General features: G+C 38.0%; 1 protein-coding gene across 1 annotated transcript in view; it reads left to right on the top strand.

The window, feature by feature from the left end:
- GRAMD4 (GRAM domain containing 4) overlaps positions 1 to 17,729 on the top strand; it is a 76,312-nt gene extending 58,583 nt beyond the window's left edge. Inside the window, exons 9-19 of the mRNA XM_066550783.1 lie at positions 884 to 975; positions 1,910 to 1,958; positions 2,781 to 2,852; positions 4,202 to 4,245; positions 4,344 to 4,453; positions 5,644 to 5,798; positions 9,536 to 9,683; positions 10,133 to 10,226; positions 11,294 to 11,378; positions 13,078 to 13,146; positions 13,841 to 17,729. Coding sequence (XP_066406880.1) covers positions 884 to 975; positions 1,910 to 1,958; positions 2,781 to 2,852; positions 4,202 to 4,245; positions 4,344 to 4,453; positions 5,644 to 5,798; positions 9,536 to 9,683; positions 10,133 to 10,226; positions 11,294 to 11,378; positions 13,078 to 13,146; positions 13,841 to 13,942 — 1,020 coding nt within the window. The 3' untranslated portion in view covers positions 13,943 to 17,729. The remainder of the gene's footprint in view (positions 1 to 883; positions 976 to 1,909; positions 1,959 to 2,780; positions 2,853 to 4,201; positions 4,246 to 4,343; positions 4,454 to 5,643; positions 5,799 to 9,535; positions 9,684 to 10,132; positions 10,227 to 11,293; positions 11,379 to 13,077; positions 13,147 to 13,840) is intronic.
- The last annotated feature ends 240 nt before the right edge of the window (positions 17,730 to 17,969 follow it).

Raw genomic sequence — 17,969 nt, 5'->3', positions numbered from 1 at the left:
TGTGGTGAAAATGTCACACACCTTTTTGTTAAATATTATCTGTAAGTTATAGTCCTTCTGCTATTTTGCATGGCACAGCTGAATGAATATTGAGAAGGAGCCTTCCCTCCCAGTGCCCTCTGTCTGTCCCTTCTCCATATCTGCTGATTTTTCTCTTGCCTCACCTGGTAAGCCCATATTTCAGATAAAAACTGAAAGAAGAAACTTTAGCTGGGTTTTTTTTGAAAGCTCTGGGACCTGGGAGCCAGAGCAAGGTTTCACTTTGTGGTTATCAGTAAAAACCCTAGTGTCTTTCACAGAGAGACTGTAGTCTCTGTTTTCAGAAGCTGGGTACAGAATACCTTTTGAAGCTTTTTGTGTTTGTACTTTTTACATAAAATAAAACCTGTTTTCTTGCAATCTTTCTAGTCTTGGTAAAAATTTGGATTTAATTGACCTGAAATAATAGAATGAGAGTTTATCCTGTTACCCAGTATGGGGCTAGTTGCTGTAATTCCACTTCAATACCATGGCTTCTGTGCCATTGCTGGCCATATCATGGTCATGTAGCAGATTCACAGACTTGAGGGTTTACCTCTTTTTTTTTTTTCCTCCTACCCCTTCAAGTAATTATAGTGTTGATAATACTCAATGCTCTCTCTGAGGCAGCTGAGAACTAGTTCAGTGTCATCTCTGGAGATCTGGTTCATTCTTAGTTTTGATTTTGCATTCCTGAGTGTGGGGCCATTGTCAAATACAGAGTGGCTAAAATTTATTAATTTTTTATATGAATTGCATGGTTCTGAACCCAAGAGCACAGTGGGAAGTGGTATTTCATGTAATTCACTGTACCCCAGTTTGTAATCCATATCTCTCTTTGTTTGTTTTTCTTCTTAATCTGCAGATTTACATCAATGCTGTATGGCATGGCTGGGCCATTCCTATGTTCTTATTTTTAGCAATTTTGAGGTTATCCCTAAATTACCTCATAGCCAGGTATTTGCATAAATACTAGCTTACTCTCTTAAGTAATGCTTTGTTTGAAAGATGTTTTGTTATCCTTGCACTGAATTATAAACTGCTACCTTTTCTTACATTTAACACAGGGAAATTCAAACTCAAATATCCTAAGTGTCATTGCTCAGTTTCTATAATCTTTTACTATTATTGGGAAGTATCTTTGTATCTTGTGGCTTGGGTTATCATAAACAGTGTTGCATGCTCTCAGACAAATCCCTCAGCACTGAAATTCTAGTATTTCTAATTCTGCAATGCTTAGAGTACTTGAAGAACATCACCTTCAATATTGAAGCTTGCTGTTTTTCCCAGCAGAGAATGTTCACCTAGGCCTAAAATGGCAGTTTTGCCTTTTTCCATAGCTCTTGAAATATTTTATCCAAAGTATCTTCCAGTTGTAAAGTCAATCTCTTCTAAAAATTAAGTCTATGTGATTGTTGTTTTTGTTTGTTTTTTTTTTTTTAATGCACCTTAAAATGGTGTAGAGGACCTTAATGTTCCTGTTGTAAACTACTTTTCTGACTTCTTAATTGATATTTTGTTTGACATTGTATTCCCTGGAAATTGCTGGTAGCAAATAGGCTTCTGAGTAAGTTGATGTAATTTTCTTCACATGGAAAAAGAAGAGAAAAATATTCCTAATCCTTTACTCCATGCACACCATTAAGTTTTATTGTAAAACCCAGAAGTAGTGATTCTGTTTAGTATCTACTTAACTAATATTTTTAAAACTGGCTGTTGTTGGCCACTTGTGCTTCTGTTATATTGTGGGTTCTTTGTTAATTTGGGGGTTATATTATTTGCTTTTAAGCCATAAGTGCTTATTGCAGAAAACTGCTTTTTAACCTTTTACAAATAAGCCATGTTGATGGATGGAGTTCTTGCTCTCTTTAAATATTTCCATCATTCCTAGGGGTTGGAGAATACAGTGGAGCATTGTGCCTGAAGTTTCTGAGCAGATGGTAGGTGTTTGATCAGCTTCACCTGTATGCCTGCAGAAAAAATTGCACCTTTAAACCTTTCTCTCTGTTTGTGTGGGTAGCTGGAAAGCAAGGAAGAGCAAGCTGCAAGTGAAGACACATTTTTTTTTTCTTTCTCTTGTAATTTAAAAGTAAGGGCACTTTAGTAAGGGCACTCTTGGTGCTTCACCCTAAAATATTCCAAACCTAAACCGCATTTCTGAAATGAATTTTAATTTGCCAGCTTGGCCCAAATTAGGTCCTGTGGGATCTTGAAGAAGTCTTGCAATCTGTTTTCTTTAAGAACATCAAGTCCATCTGTTAATTCAGCATTGCCAGCCCCATCACTGGGTCTGGGTACACATCCCTAAGTGACAGATCTAAGTGTCATTTAAATACTTCCAGGGATAGTGACTCCCCATCCCTGAGCAGCCTGTTTCAGGGCCTGACAACCCTTTTAATGAACAAATTTTTTCTGAATAGCCAATCTACATCTCCCCTGGCAAAGTTTGAGGCCATTTCCTCTTGGTCTGTCACTTGTTACCTGGGAGAGAAGACTGACCCCCTCACCTCATTACAACCTCCTTTTGGATAGTTGTAGATAAGGATAAAGTCTCCCCTGAGCCTCCCAGAGCATTGAAAACTAAAAATAACCAGCACTGAAAGACATAAAAAATAGCTGTGAAACAAGAGAGGAAAATGGTAAATGTAGAGACAATTAAAAGTGAGATGAGTATTGCTGAGAATGTTGAGGAGTCACCTTGTTCTGTAAGAATGCATTTTATCTGAGCTGCAAATCAATGGATTGTCTCTTTCTTGCTTAAGGAGCACCCAAAAGAGGACCTGACTGTGTCTGAAAAGTTCCAGCTTGTTCTAGACGTGGCTCAGAAGGCTCAGGTACTGTGCTGCTCTCTGGCTGCCTCCTTGGGAACAAGGGGGTTCATGCTCCAGGTGGTCAAAGGAGGTTGTTCAGCAGCATGTGAAAACAAATGCTTAAAGAAGAAATACTTCTCTTGCAAAGGGAACTTTATCTGTGAGCAGTGGAGATCTCAGTAAGATTCCTGGAGTTTTTGAAATGCCATGATGCTTCAGAGAATGGTGGTTTGAGGTTCTCTGACTGCAGAAAAAATTGCACCTTTAAACAAGCAAGCTCTGGAGGGGAACAGAAGCAACTTCTCACAGTTTCTACCTTATATATCATATAAGCTTCTGATAATGTAGATTGGGTGGTGAATCTTCAAAATGTACTGGAGTGTGGATCCATATCACAAATCTGCTAGTCATAAAACTGAAGTAGGAGACTCTGTTCCTTTAAGATGTAGCTGAAGGCAGTGGTCTGTTTAGCTGTGTTAATTCAGCAGTTTGCACTTCATCTCTAAAACAGTATGTTTTAAAAACCTCCACCCCCTCCAAGCCCTGAAATCTGCTGGTGCTGGAGAGGCTGAAGGAAGGTTTTCTCCCAGCCCCCTGAGTTGGCTGAGGTAGCAGCTGAGTGACTGCAGCACGCAGATGAGCTGCAGCCTTGTGCCCTGCTTGGTGATGTGCTGCTGTCAGAGGGGCTTTAACCTTCCCTGCTGACTGTGGCTGCTCAGCTCCTTCCTTCTGCTGGGGGTGGTGCATGTGTTCATATGAACACCTTGGGAAATTGATTGGGAAGGTGAAATTTTCAGGTGCTCTGATGGTAAGGATTGGTCAGAGAATATGGCCTGAGTCCTGAGCAGGGGTCAGCTGCCTCCCCATTTGTTGGAATTAGTTGAAATCTGCTGTCTCTAATGGTTTATTATAAAAGCTGATAATGGTCTGTTTCCAAGAAGCTAATAGTCCTTTTGATGAACTCAGTAACCACTTCCTGAAATTTCAGCACTCAAAATGTCTGAAGAGACCTTCAGTTTTGTTACCTACTAAGAGAAGCTCTTTACTCTTAGATTGACAGCTTAATTTAAAATATTTGCAATAATGTAAATGCTTTCCAGTCATGACAGTGGGATCAAATAATTTCTTCACTTGTAAGGATCAATCACAAGTTACAGAACAAGGTTAAATGAGATGGAAGTTATCATGTATTGCTACTCTGTTCTGTATTTACTCAGTTGTGAAGTACATAAATGGCTAAAAGTTAATTTTAAAAAAGTCACTTCTGGGAATTGCTTACCAACAAAATCAGAAAGCTATTTGTTTTCATTACGTGGACAAAAAACCCCAGGACAATGCAGGAGTTGGTTTTAATTCTCTTGCTTCTTATGCAGAACCTTTTTGGCAAGATGGCAGACATACTGGAGAAATTTAAAAAGTAAGTTATCTGATATGAGATTTTCTTCCTTTTTAAAACAAGACTTGACCAATATCTGTAACACTGGTAATAAAATTTTGCTTCTTCTTTGTTTTCAGCTTGTTCATGTGGGTCCAGCCAGAAATAACACAGAAGCTCTACATTGCTCTATGGGCAGCTTTTATTGCATCCTGCTTTTTGCCCTACAGGATTATTGGGCTTGCATTGGGTAAACACAATAAATAATTCATCTGTTATGGTCTAGATTTAATGGTTAAAACTTACATGATCTTTAGAGGGAGAATTTTAGAGTTTAAGAGAGAAAACCTGCATTAATAAATCATGCAGTGTTCTAAAGTATTTTCATTGTGCTTGGCATCATTTGCCATGACCATTTTGAAAACCATCTCAGTGTATAATAGGAAAAGACTGGATAATGCTTTTGCTTCTTGAAGAGAAGTCTATGATGAGCTGTTAGCAGAACTCCTCAGACTGTCAGCTCCAAGGCTTCTGGAAAATCCTGTATGTTGAGGGTTTTTTTCTCATACATCCTTGTAGATGAAATATGTGGCATGGCCCAGGATGCATGAAAATGACAATGTAGGAAAAAAATAAAAGTAATAGTGGGATTTCTGGTAAAACTTGGAGGATGGGCTGGACAAAACAAACAGACTACAGCTGGTCTGTTACAGACACTCAGTCTCAGCTGGGAATTGAGAAAAGGGTTCTCACTACATCATGAGACTCTTTGCTAAGGTATGAAGCCATGTACTGTGAACTAAGAATTCTAATTTTTTCTCATTAAACTAATGATGTAATCAAATTAGTATTACATTTAGTTAGCATGAACATAAATGTAGGTTCACTTGACACAGCAATTGAATTTAGATGCGTGAGGAATAATTTTTGACTCTTAGGAGATCTGAATTGCACTCAGTAAAGTTTTGAGAGAGTATTTTAAGGCCATTTTGAATGGCAGAATGCAAGGAAATAACTTGTATAAGATAAGAGTTGGGACTGGAAGGTAGAGGTTTATGTAGTACATGAGAGCCCTCTGTTGCCATTAAAATTCTTGCAGGAGCTGCATAGTTGAATGCTCTGGTGTGTTTTTTGTTTTGGTAGTATATGTTTTCAGAATGCTTCTGGTAATAAGGAACATATGTTTGAATTATTCAAATGTTCTTCTGCATAATAGTGACTATGTAAATGTTTAAAAGAACTTGGGATGGGAAGGAAAGAAAAATCATTTTCTGGTGTTGCAAGAAGAATAACAAAATAGTAAACCTAGGAGAATGGTTTTAACACTGTGACTAAATATACAGAATTCTGTTTCATTTGTGAACTTTTGAAAATATGATCAAAACAGTGATGTTCTTAATGCCTCTTCAGCATTCAAATTGAAGTGACCTTTTTCTTCAGGACTCTATGCTGGAGTCAAGTTTTTCCTTATTGATTTTATCTTCAAACGATGCCCCAGACTAAGAGCTAAGTATGATACTCCTTATATCATCTGGATAAGCCTCCTGACAGATCCTCAGCTCAAAGAAAGATCTAATGCTACAGTGTCGAGACGGGTAAGGGTAATGAATCTTTTTGTCCCTGTGTTCTCAGCCTCTGAAAATCAGATCCCTTTCTCCCTTTTCCTTTTCTCCAGTGACTAGAGCACATTAAAGAGAAGGTTAATTAAATCCTTACAATGAATGTTAGTTGATTGTAATATCCCTTTTTTATTATTTTTAAGATTTACAGTTCTTCTATGAATTCTTTTTCTTGTATGAAAGGAATCAGTTATCAAAAATGTGTATGTATGTATAGAGATACTGTGAATCATGAAGCTGAACACACAAATATAACACCATCCATATTCATACCAATTTCTTTAATCTACATTCTGTGTAATTCTGTTGTCAAATACAGTATTTTTGTATCCACTTTCTCTATTCTTAGACATCCTTTTTCAGGGGAAATTTACATACTTACTTAAATTGAAGTGCAGTTAAAAAAATAGATAAAGGCTTGAGTATAATATGCAGCTTTCTAATGGGATAATCACTTACAAAGGTAGTAAGGTAGTTTACATATTTAGATATGATGTCTCATGGTTATTTGTATCAAGTGACCTTTCAGCATAGTGGTGATAAATTACTTTGTGTTGTACTCCAGGAGTACATTTTCTTTTTTTTTTTAATGTCATAGTTAAATCACTAAGTACTGTGCTTTGTGCATCTTGGTAAATTCTTTTGGGGCCTGACATGGTAACTGAGTCAGGGTTTTCCATATTCTGGGATTTGTCAATCTTTGTTAGTTTAAAAATTAAAATAGATATAGTAAACCTTGAGTCTAATGCCATTTTAGCATTTGCTGAATGCCTCTTAGCACAGTATCTAATTGCATTCATGGAGTTTCTGAGTACTGTCTGAAGTGCACAGTACTGAGCAGTAATTCAGCCTGGGTATACAACTGGAGAGTAAAAGGGATAAGATATTAACCCTCAGTTATTAAGAGGAAATCTGGGGCTTGGGGGGTGGTGGAGCAGAGGGTAAAATAAATAACTGCAGCACAATTGAATATTTCAGAAGGAAGTGGACAAGGACAGTTTCTTACAGAAAGTGAGTTTCCTGTTCCTGTTTTCCAAGGGATGAGAGGGGTAAATAAGCACTTGGATGAAGCTATCCATGGCCTGTATTTCTCTTGCTTGCAGAAGATAATTTTGAAAGCTTCTCTGCTTCTCACTCTTACAGGTTATCTTTCACATACTGTGGTAGTTGTGACACCATGTTGCTGGGTCTCTCTAATCTGCCTCAGAGGTGGAAAGATTCTGAATTGTTGAACTTGAGTCCATAAACTTAGAGAGTAATGACTACTTTTGGCTTTTCTTCATGGCTTTAGTTTTGCAAGTAGAGACAGGGTTTTTGTACTTCCAGGTCTGGCTCAGTGGCCTTGGCTTGTCTTCCTGGAAAGGATGTGCAGGACTGCATTACCTGCTTCCAAATGCCTTTGAAAACATTAACTTCATCTCAGTAATTTTAGAGAGACTTTCTTACTCCTTGAGAGATTTCTGCAAACCTCATAGTATGAAAAATAGATTTTTGTACTAAAAGGTAAAAACCAAAGAGAGTTTTAATTTTTTTTTTTTCATAGGAAGGGCAGAGCCCAAAACATGTAGTGCCAGCATGTGTGCATTTGCTTTGGCTTCTTATTATTCAACAGTGTACAAGGCAGAGTAAACTCAGACACAATGCAATATTAATTGCCTTTGCCAGCACTCTGACCTTGTATCCTTAGAGAGCAGTCCTGACAGCAGTATCTGATGGGTAAAGGTGGTATGTCAAAAGCTGATGGCAGATCAAGTGAAAAGGAATACCTCCAGGTTGTTGGTGACATTTTTAGACAATCAGGACTCTCCTAGCATTACAAATCAAATCACTTCCAGTTAGATTTAAGGCTTATGGAAATACTTTTCTCTTAGTAATTGGCCATTGGTTGTCTCAAGCCTGAGTGGTAAGAGGAAACATTTGCATGTGTTAGGCAGGACTAGAAGTAGGGGCAGAACTACTCATATTTTCAGCCTCCAGATGGGTAATGGTACTGAAGTTTAAACTCAAATTTTTAAATCTCTTTAGATAGCAGGTAGGTAGGAAGCAGTGTAGCAGAGAGCAGAAATAGTCCTTATACCAGCACAAAGAGCATTAAACTTCTTGGTTTGATCATTTTTATATTTTGGGCCATGGTACTTCACCTGGTTGTATGCATGTGCAGCCAAATAGCTCGTCTAAGAAGGCCTTCAGAAAATTCTTTTCATCTTTAGTTGCACACATATTGTTGAAGAAGCTGTTATTTTCCTTGGTTCCAGGGACTTAGCACCTCAGAAGTAATATTAATTACCATCAGCCATTTGCTTTCCATGTTAACTTTATTTTTTCCCCCTGAGGCATCATTGTCTTACAGGTACCCTAAAAAGGCTGATGGCAGATGCCCTCTGCTGTGCCTGTTTTGTCAGTCTGGTTTCTGGTTAGCAGTTGCAGTTCACAAGTTTTCATTTGCTTTGGATTTGTTTCCTTAGTGTGTAAATCCTGTGAGGTGTTGAGTGCTGCCAATTTGGTGCAGAGTAACAGAAAAGCAGCTGAAAGCTGCCTGGCCTTCAGCAGCACTGGGCTGTACAGAAGAAGAGCTCAGTCCTGGGCTGGCATGCTGTCAGTTTGCCACTTGTTTAACTGCATGTGCATGGGAGGGCTCAGAGCAGAGCTGCTAGTGCCAGCTCTGGAATCATGTGGTGCCCCACCAAGATGAAAAGGGAAGAGCTGTCCAAAAGAAAGTGCCTGCTGTCCTTCCAGAAGCAGGGCTTGTTGCCAGAGCAGTCTCCAGTGACTTTTAATCTCTTTTTAAAAGTAGATTTTACTCAAGTACTATGGTTTTAGGAGCTCCATACTGCCTTTTTTCCTTCCCAAGGATGCCAACAGCCATTCAGATTTTGTTTTATGTGTCAACACTCTAAAAATTCAGTGCATCTTCAAAGCACAGAAAAGATCACTGCTTCTAATGCAACCTGAATAAATTGAACTGGTGTGCTCTAACCACTCGTAACTCATTTTTAATTGCATTCATTGTGTGTAGTCTCTTGGTTTGTGAGCAAAATCTTGCAGTGCCACTCAGTTCATGTTTTATTCTGTGTATTATACTGTTAAATAGATTTCACTTTTTTTCTTTTGTCACTGTCACATTTGTGTTGTTTGTTTCTTTTCCTGCTAGCTGTCAGGGCATGAAAAGGTATGGATCATAGTGTGGAAAACTTCCTTTCATTTCCAGCATTTGTATTCATATTGAGCTTATTCAGTTCTCTGTGGCTTTTTTTTTCTCTCTTTTTTCTTTCTAACTTCTTTTGTGCAGTAATACTTTGTTGATCTCTTGAAAACAAGCCAAGTACTGATAAGATACTGTCTGTTAGTAATCCCACTAGTTACAATCGTTGGAGCTGTTTGCAGTGAGTTAGCTGTATCTAATGAGACAGCCTTTACTGTAAAAAAATGGTATTTTAAGATAGGTGCATTTAGCACCATGTGCTTCTCCCAGCAAAGTGTGTCCATCAAAGGGCAGCACTTTGAAAGGTTATGTTCAGGTGCCATGTTAGAGGCTTGTGCTCTAGCAGCAGCACAGTGCACTAGTCTGAAGTTAATTTATGGAAGTAGTTAATGCAAATTGTTGCATTATAGATTTTTTATTTTTTTTAGAAAGAGTAGTTAGCTAATTATTTTTGAGAGTGTAGCTTAAATGTTGCTGCTCAGATTTTGGAGTCATGTTTCTTTTCCTGCAGCTTCAAACAGCAACTGCCAGGAGTTATGTGGGCTCAAGTGCCCCCACTGGAATAAGCAAAGATGAAGACACAAGTCGCTTTCATACCACCAAGAGAGGAAATTTCCATGAAGTTTTTAACCTGCCAGAGAATGAACGCCCTTTGCCAGGTATGATGCCACAGCAAGGCTACATTAGTAGAATATTTCGTAAAAAGCCAAGGATAATTTAAAGTTGAATTCCTTTTCTGTGCATTGTGTAGGTGTAAGCTTTTGATTTAAAGGTCTTGCTTTAAATTAGGATAAATGGAGGTGGTCTCTTTCATTCCATATCCTTGCAGCTCTTGGAAAGAGTGCACAGCATGGTGTTCCTTTTATGGTTATGCAAATCCAGTAGTCAGGTTAAAGGGAATAATTGTGTGGGTGGTTTTATTTTCTTTTTTTTTTCAAAATGAGTGTTAAAACAGATGTTATGGTGTCTGGAACACCTGATTTAGGCTTTTCTTTCTAAGCACTAAAATTTAATATTCAGTGTTTTCTATTGTATAAGGAGTCTGTTGGGGATAGTGCCAGTCTCTCTCTTTTTCTTTAAGTCAGGTTTCTTGTTATGCCTTTTTCAGTGTGTGAAAATGGCTGGCGCTGTTGCTTGATCAACAGAGATCGGAAGATGCCCACAGACTACATCAGGAACGGAGTTCTCTATGTCACAGAAAAGTGAGTCATTGCACTCCACACCTTTCTTAGGAGGCAAATTCAAGACATTAAAGTGTTTGAATCAAAAAAAGGTCCTTTAATGGTGTTTTGAAACAAAAATGCCTTTTCAAGGTGCTTTGCAACCTCAAGGCAGTATCACAGGAGAGGGAGAGCTGAGCCTGGTGTGTGGCTGTGCTTAACAGATGAGATTTTGCCTTGGAAAGGCTTGCATAGGAATGCAAAGTAGCTCTGTACAGACAGCTGTTAGAAGCTGCAGTTCTTGATGTGGATAACATACTAACTGTATAGATACTAGAATAGAAACCTAAAACCTAAGTGAACTTTGAAAATTGTGATCAACAGCTATTTGACAAATATTCTTAGTTTGGGCTTTTTTTCAAGCAAGCTGAATGTGTGGCTTCCTTGAAATAACAGCAACAAAAAAGAAAACTGAAAAATAAGCCTTGGATTCAAATTTTTATGGGTGAGTGGTTGTTTTTTAAAATTTCCTTGCTTACCTCCCAGCCTCCCAGGACTGAATAGCTATGGTCATTACTGTTTGGGTCGTGCACTGAAATTCCTTTGGAGTGTAATGAAAGGAAGTAAAGCTCATCTGTATGCAGTGTCACCTAGTGATGGAAGCTGCTCTCCAGTGTTTAGAAATCTGAGCTTTTGTCTGCAGCACAATAACATGAAACTAACACAGTGTTTCTCATTAATCTTTTAGGATGGTGAAAGACATATAAGCCTTTTGACATTTGGTATTTCAACTGTTTAAGGATATATGTCCCTTGTGTGTCTTTAAAATGCTTGTCAGGTTTAACCATTCAGTGCAGTGATATAAATACAAGAATTCTTGTGTGTATGCATACTGTATGTTCTGGGCTTTCAGATGCACACCAGCCAGCTGCTAGAATTTATAAATGTTTGTGCTAAATTAGAAACCGTAACTAGACTGAATGTCTTTTTTTATTTTGAAAGTTATTTTAACTTGTGAGATTTCAAACTTCAGAAGAGACAAGAGGATATTTGAGAAATTTATTTTAAAACACTCTATCAAAATGAACACTTTCTTTTCTGGTTTTCAGTTACTTGTGCTTTGAAAGCTCAAAATCCGGCTCATCAAAAAGAAATAAAGTTATAAAGCTGTCGGACATAACAGATATCCAGAAGGTATGTCTGGTTGGTGCTGGAAATAGGGGAGAAGACTGGTTTTCTGTTCAGCCAATCATGTTTTGCATTTGTGCTTTTGTCATTTTGGAAAAGCATGCCACTGATAATTTGTATAAGTGAAATGTAATTCTTTGATTATGAATGTTTCACAGAACTGCTTTTTCAGACTCAGCACAAGCAATCTTGCTATGAGCATGAAGATAAACTAGTTTACTCTAAACCCTTACACTCCTGCATTTTTTTAAATTTTAAGTCATGTCATTTACTAGCTCCAGTGTTGACCAGAGCTGTGTAGGCCTTAAGAAGATGTATTGGTAACAGGAATTGTGTATTACTAACTTCAGTTTGGGTGTGAATATGGATAGATGCACCATCTTAAAAGTAGGTGCCTTAGAGGGAGGCAGGATTGTTGTCAGTGGAGAAATGTAGATCATTAAAATAAATTGATGAATTGATAAATAATGATATAAATTTTTAGATCATTAGAATAGCCAGACTGGGATGGGCTGGAGTTTCATCTAGTTGGGACCCATCAGTAACAGAGGCAAGAAGTGGAAGGTTGGAAGCAGTGCAAAGGCAATGTTGTCCTTCCTCTGGTTGAGGTTTATCTGCCTGTGGTTACTAATGGCTTCACTGGTGCCTTGCACCACTCTCTGTGTCCTTTAACATCACTTTTTGTTACCCTTTCTGAACTTATCTCTATCTTGAACACAGACACCCTTGCTTTCTGCTGCATCCTTACAACAGATTAAATCATGTTGAGCAAAGAAGCACCTCAGCCTGGTGTCTATTACTGCATAAGTACCTCCAGATTTTCAAATTAATTCTTTCTATTTCTTTGACATGTCTATAAAGCAGACAGCTTATGCTCAAATTGAACATTCCTACTGGAATTAATAATTCATATTAATGGCTTTCAAACATCGTGCTTCAACTTTGTTGTTCACTAGGCCTTTACTGCCATAAAGTTTCTTTTGCATCTTTGTAGTGTTTTAATGAGACAGAGATCATGCAGTCAAGCATAAAAAAGTACTGTGGTTTTATTTGGAGGTGGGAAACCCAGGTCTGACTTGAATGTCACTTTCTCCCTGTGCATACTTCTGAGTTCAGCCAACTGTATTCCTTATCTTTATGGACTTTGTAAAAAAACAAGCAAGCAATCCACGTGTGTGCCACTGGGTGCTATGGTTTAGGTGGCATGGTGGTGTTCAGTCACAGGTGGGAGCTCTTCTTCAACCTTAATGATGCTGTGGCTCTGTGATACCCTGTTTTCTATCTAATTTTGAAAAAGAAGCTTTTTCTGGTCTGCTTGCTGTTCCTCCAAGGAGTGGGTGGGTGTCAGCTGTAGGGGAAGCAGTGGGTGATGCTCACCCAGCCCCATCTCTCGTGTGCCCTGCCTGTGTGCCCGCGCCACGGCCGGCTCAGCTCCCCGGGCTGGGGCTGCTTCCTGCAGCTCCTGGGAGGAAGGGGAGAGAAGGGTCCTGGCTGTCCAGCTGAGGCTGCACCCAGCACATCCAGGAGAATCAGACTCCAGAGAATGGCAGCTGCCTTCATCCTGCTTTTACTAGAGGTCTCTTAGTCGTGGCTGGGAGGACAGGCCAGTGATGGATTGTGTAACCTCTGCAGCATCTTTTGCAGTTGTTCAGTACAGAAGGTATCTTATGTCTTTGTGTGTGGCTTTTTTTTTTGCTTTTTTTAGTATAAAGTGCTCTCTGTTCTCCCGGGATCAGGGATGGGTATTGCTGTATCAACACCATCTACACAGAAAGTAAGTAGCTGGCTGTATCTGTACTTTGCTGTGTTGGATTTCTTACCTTCTTTTCCTCCTCTGGTTAGCACCAGCATAAAGGCTTTTTTATCCCCTTATGCTGTATCAACACCATCTACACAGAAAGTAAGTAGCTGGCTGTATCTGTACTTTGCTGTGTTGGATTTCTTACCTTCTTTTCCTCCTCTGGTTAGCACCAGCATAAAGGCTTTTTTATCCCCTTATGCCAGTGGCTGGCTTTTTTCTTTTAAAAAAAATTCACTTGTCTATTATTCAGTATGTTTGTCTTCAGAATTTTAATGAATTAAATATTCGGCTTGGTCTAGTGCATCTGGAGTGTTTTACTCTAACACTTCAGAAAGCTTTTCCCCAGCACCCTCCATCAGGAGCATGCAGTCTGCTATGCAGTCTGAAACAAAAAGCTGTTGGCTTGAGAGTATCCGTGGGGGGGAGGCTTTGAGGTGGGAGGGCCTGACCCTCAGATGAAGTTTCTAAGGAAATGAAAAATATTAGAAAATATTAGAAAAATATCCTCCACGTGGTCAAGGATTTAATAGAGAAAAGGATTATTTTGTCTTTATCAATGCATTTCTACCACAATTGATCTGTTCCTAGTGACTTGACGAAAATACACCTAGAGGAAATTATTTTTTCTTTGTGGACTGACATGATGTGTTTTTTTTCTGTCATTTAGCCTTTGGTGTTTGGTGCCATGGTACACAGAGATGAAGCTTTTGAGGCAATTTTCAGCCAATACATGAAAATAACATCTGCATCATCCAGCACTGAAAGCTAGTGTCTTATCTTGGAAGAACTAAAGGAAACTTCCTTCTTGTATGACTTGGTAGTGAAAAAATGAACATCCTCATCTATTTTGCAATAATTTTTCTTGTCTGGTGGTTTATATTCTATCTGTTACATAAACCAAGTGTATTTTATATATGCCTTCATGTTTGTTTTTAAGGTTTTTGTAAAAAAAGACAAAAAAACCAAATGAAAACAGTGAAAGTGCTATCATCACTATTAGCCTTGCACATTAAGCACTTTTAATGTTTATTTACTGACATTAAAAGCTGGGAAGATGCTTGGAGACCTGACTATATAACAGATTGATCCCTTTATCTCCACTGATGTCACTAGGGATTTATTTGTCCCTTTATCTTAGTTGTTTTTCCCTGAGATGTGAGAATGATGACTGCTGCAGCCTGAAGTCACCTTCTTCAGCTTGGAGTTTTTAATTGGGTCCTTTATTAAAACTGATGGCAACACCAAGGAAGTATTAGCTTCTTAGTATTTCCATATGTACAACTGCATTTAAAATAACTCCTCCTTGCTAGTTTTTGCATTGCAGAAGGATGTTTTACTGGTTTGGTTAACTTCAATTTTTCCTGCACAGAGATGTTTAAATTACTTGTACAGTGAATTGGAGGAGAAAGTTTGTAACTATATCTTCCTTTCCTCATTAACCAAAGCAAGAGGATGGAAGGCAGGCAGATACTTTTTATAAAAGAGGGCACCAAAATGTTGTTCCTAAAATGTTAGGCATCTTATATTTCTATAGGTACTTGTCCTAGAAGGGCTCAGCTGTTGTACATGTTGCATGTACAAGGCGTTTGTATGTAATGCATTAAAGACTTGAAGGCTTTTTGTGTTGAGGTGGGAATGATTAAACTAAACTCAGATGTGATCTTTTTTAATTTGGCTCTTTTCTTGAGTTACCTTGTGATAAAATTATGCTATAATATAGCAACTGAAAGCACCAGTTCTCTCAAAGCATAATTTGAGGAGCGTTGGTGTGCTTCTGTCTTCCCCCTTGCAGAACTAAATTTTAATAACAATTAAACCCAACTGCCAGGTAAAACAGGAAGGCTGCACTCCTCTAAACTCTCTCAGGCCTGTCTAGCAGCAAAGCACATATTGACCTTTGTCTTCAATATTAGAGAGCTTTTATGCTCTATATAATAGCACCCATCTGAGAGGTTTAGAGTTTTATTTGCATTTTCATGAAAGCACAGTAGGAGTTATGCCAAGCCTTCCTGAGTGTCTTTTCCTTTGCTATGTCTTTTGAGTTGAGCAGTATAGATGTCTCCAGACGTTATATGAATGGCCCTAAAAAAAAGCAATGGAGATGCAAATTCTTATGTAAAATGAGATTTAATTTCATGGATTTTTTCTCTGTTTTTTTTTTAAAACAGGAATTTCCTTTCTTTGTAAGGAAAGGGGTAAAATGAAGGAGGGAGAGGGGTAGAAAACACCAAAGGGTGTTTAACTCTTAGCACAGTTTTAACTTGAAGTGTGTCAATAAGTACAGGAATAATGAAGAAGGTGGAGGTCAAACTCTACAAACCTTATTTTAGTCTGGCCATGAAAAGGTAGGATATGAGAACTTAATACAAATTTTATATGAAGCAATTGTGTTGAATATCATAATTTGTTTGAGTATTGTAAAGTGAAACACTGATGGGTTATGCCCTGGGTGGAAATGTAAGCAAGAACAGGGGAGGAAACCACTGTAATGGTTAAAATGCAATTTTCAAGTTCTCACTTTAGAGTAGCACTGGAACATGTCTGTACATGACCTGAAAAATGGGTGCATTTCTAAGACCACCTTTGGTATGCTGTAACTCAGGGCCTGGAAACTTCAAATACAAGTGAACTGGTGGGAATTCCATTTTGCTGCCGTTTAAAGTGGATGTAGCTTGACAGTTTATGGTTTCATAACTTTACATATTCAGGTTATATGTTTAAGAAAAAATTATTGATCTTAAATCTTTCTCATCAAAACTACTTTAAAATCAGTTAATATGTTTTTTGTAATTGCTACATGTTATAATTTGGCTTTTCTTTCTAGAATCTTCCTTGAAAAGCAAGTGCAGCTAAAAAATAGGCATTAAAATAGCTTAATGTTATATAAATCTTAATCAGATTCATTCATTTTGTCTTAAGAAAAAAATCCCTTGGATGTGTTTTAAGGTTATCTTTTTTTTTTGAAGAAACAGAAAACTATATTTTTTACAGAGAGCATGCTCTTTTTCTTATTTTTGTATCATTTTTCAAGTGTAATTTATACCTTCACTCTGATCATAACAGCAGTTTCAGTAGGAAATCAGTTGACTTGCACTTATTACCTCCTCCCCTTCCACCCTTCACTGGTGACCCTCGTGTGCAGGGTTGTCCTAGATTCTGGTTCCTGGAGGAGCTATAGGATCTGTACTGCTGGTGCCAGGACAATTAACCACACCTAGGCTTCCCAGAGGGAGAAGAGATAGCATTATCCTTTTCCCAGACTGAAATGCCTCATGTGTACAATATACTCTTAAAATTTATTTTCTGAATGGAGAAATTAGAAATGTCCTATGAAATCTAATGTGCTGATGTTTGAAATGAATCCACGCTTTAACAGTGTGAACTTAAAAGTTAGCAATCCTTAAAGCAGCAAACCTAGTGCAAACTGCAATGCAACATTGGTTCTAGTATAGAGAAAACAGACTGGATTTCTTTGTTTAGGCTTTTTTTAAAATAGACTTGTAATATAATTGACAGACATCTGTGTACATACTTTGCAAATTTCACTTTACATTGGGTTATCCGGTTTCCCTGCTGCACAGCTGCTCCTCCCGTGGTGTCCCTGACTTCAGAGACTGGAGGTGACCTTTGGGTGTTTACTCGGGCTTTACTCTCCCTCTGCACCCTCTGGAGGGCAGGAGGGGATGGGCAGTGAGTGAATGTATCCTGGACATGTGTGATCACACTGAAACTCCCACCTTAAATTCCAATCTTCCTCCTTAGTTTTGCAGTACAGCCTGGTGCACTTCAGAAGCAGGCTGGGTCGGAACACTTAATGTAAAGTACTTTAAATAGCTGAAAGTGATGTTCTTGTCATTCTGTCTGTCTGATTGCTGTTTATATTTGCAATTCTGTTCATGTCTGTGGATGTCTGGATCATTCACGTGTAATTGGATTTAACTTCTTTAGAAGTTCATTGGTTAGTTTGAGTCCCTTTTAAAGACAATAAAAAAGGGAGATGAAAACTGACTAATTCTTTATCACTGACCATTTAAATTCAAAAGCAAAACAAGCTGAAATATGAAATCATGCCTTTCTGTGCACTGTAGCTGTTTTGAGGCAAGATTGAATGAAACAAGCTATTTATTAGTAGCAACATCACACAGGATGCCAGCAGCAAAACTCTACCCTCGTTCTGCAGACAAAGAGAAAAGGAATTTTACCCGACTGTGAAGAGATGAAAGGATGTACCTGATTTTTGGCTACTTAAACCTGTTTGAAAACATTGGTAGTTTTTATTGAACTCTGTACATTTTGGCAGATGTTTAATTTCTACTAATCATTGAAATATAATGGATGTTAAAATTTTTATGTCTGAAGTTTGAGTCTATATTTTGAAATTGTAAATAATTCATTATCAGTGTAACTTTTGTTCGACAGAAGACTTATACTGTATGAATAATTGAAATAATGAAATTATTTGCCCTGTACATTTTTTAAGAAAATCTTGTTTGTTTAAAAAGTCTTGTATAAATTATAATTTTTATTTAAATAAACCTAAAAATGCTTTGTGCTAATGTTTCGTGCAAACTTCAGTTATGTATCTATCAAAACTACACCTGCTTTCTTGGAACAAAGTAAGTTAGTGCTTTTTGGCTGATTCACAGCCATCTCTGGGGGGAGGCGGGTGGGTGTCATTGCTTTTGAAGCCCAAGGAACTGGAATTTTATTTAAAATAATTATGTTACTTTATTGGAGAGTGTATGTATGTTTTGGTGTGTGTGATAGTCCTTTCTGTGAGTACATCAGTCCCTTTG

Source organism: Molothrus aeneus, chromosome 5 (assembly GCF_037042795.1).
Source record: "Molothrus aeneus isolate 106 chromosome 5, BPBGC_Maene_1.0, whole genome shotgun sequence".
Classification (NCBI taxonomy): Eukaryota; Metazoa; Chordata; class Aves; order Passeriformes; family Icteridae; genus Molothrus; species Molothrus aeneus.
The sequence above is the reverse complement of the archived record's forward strand: the minus strand, read 5'-3'. Positions and strand labels throughout refer to the sequence as shown.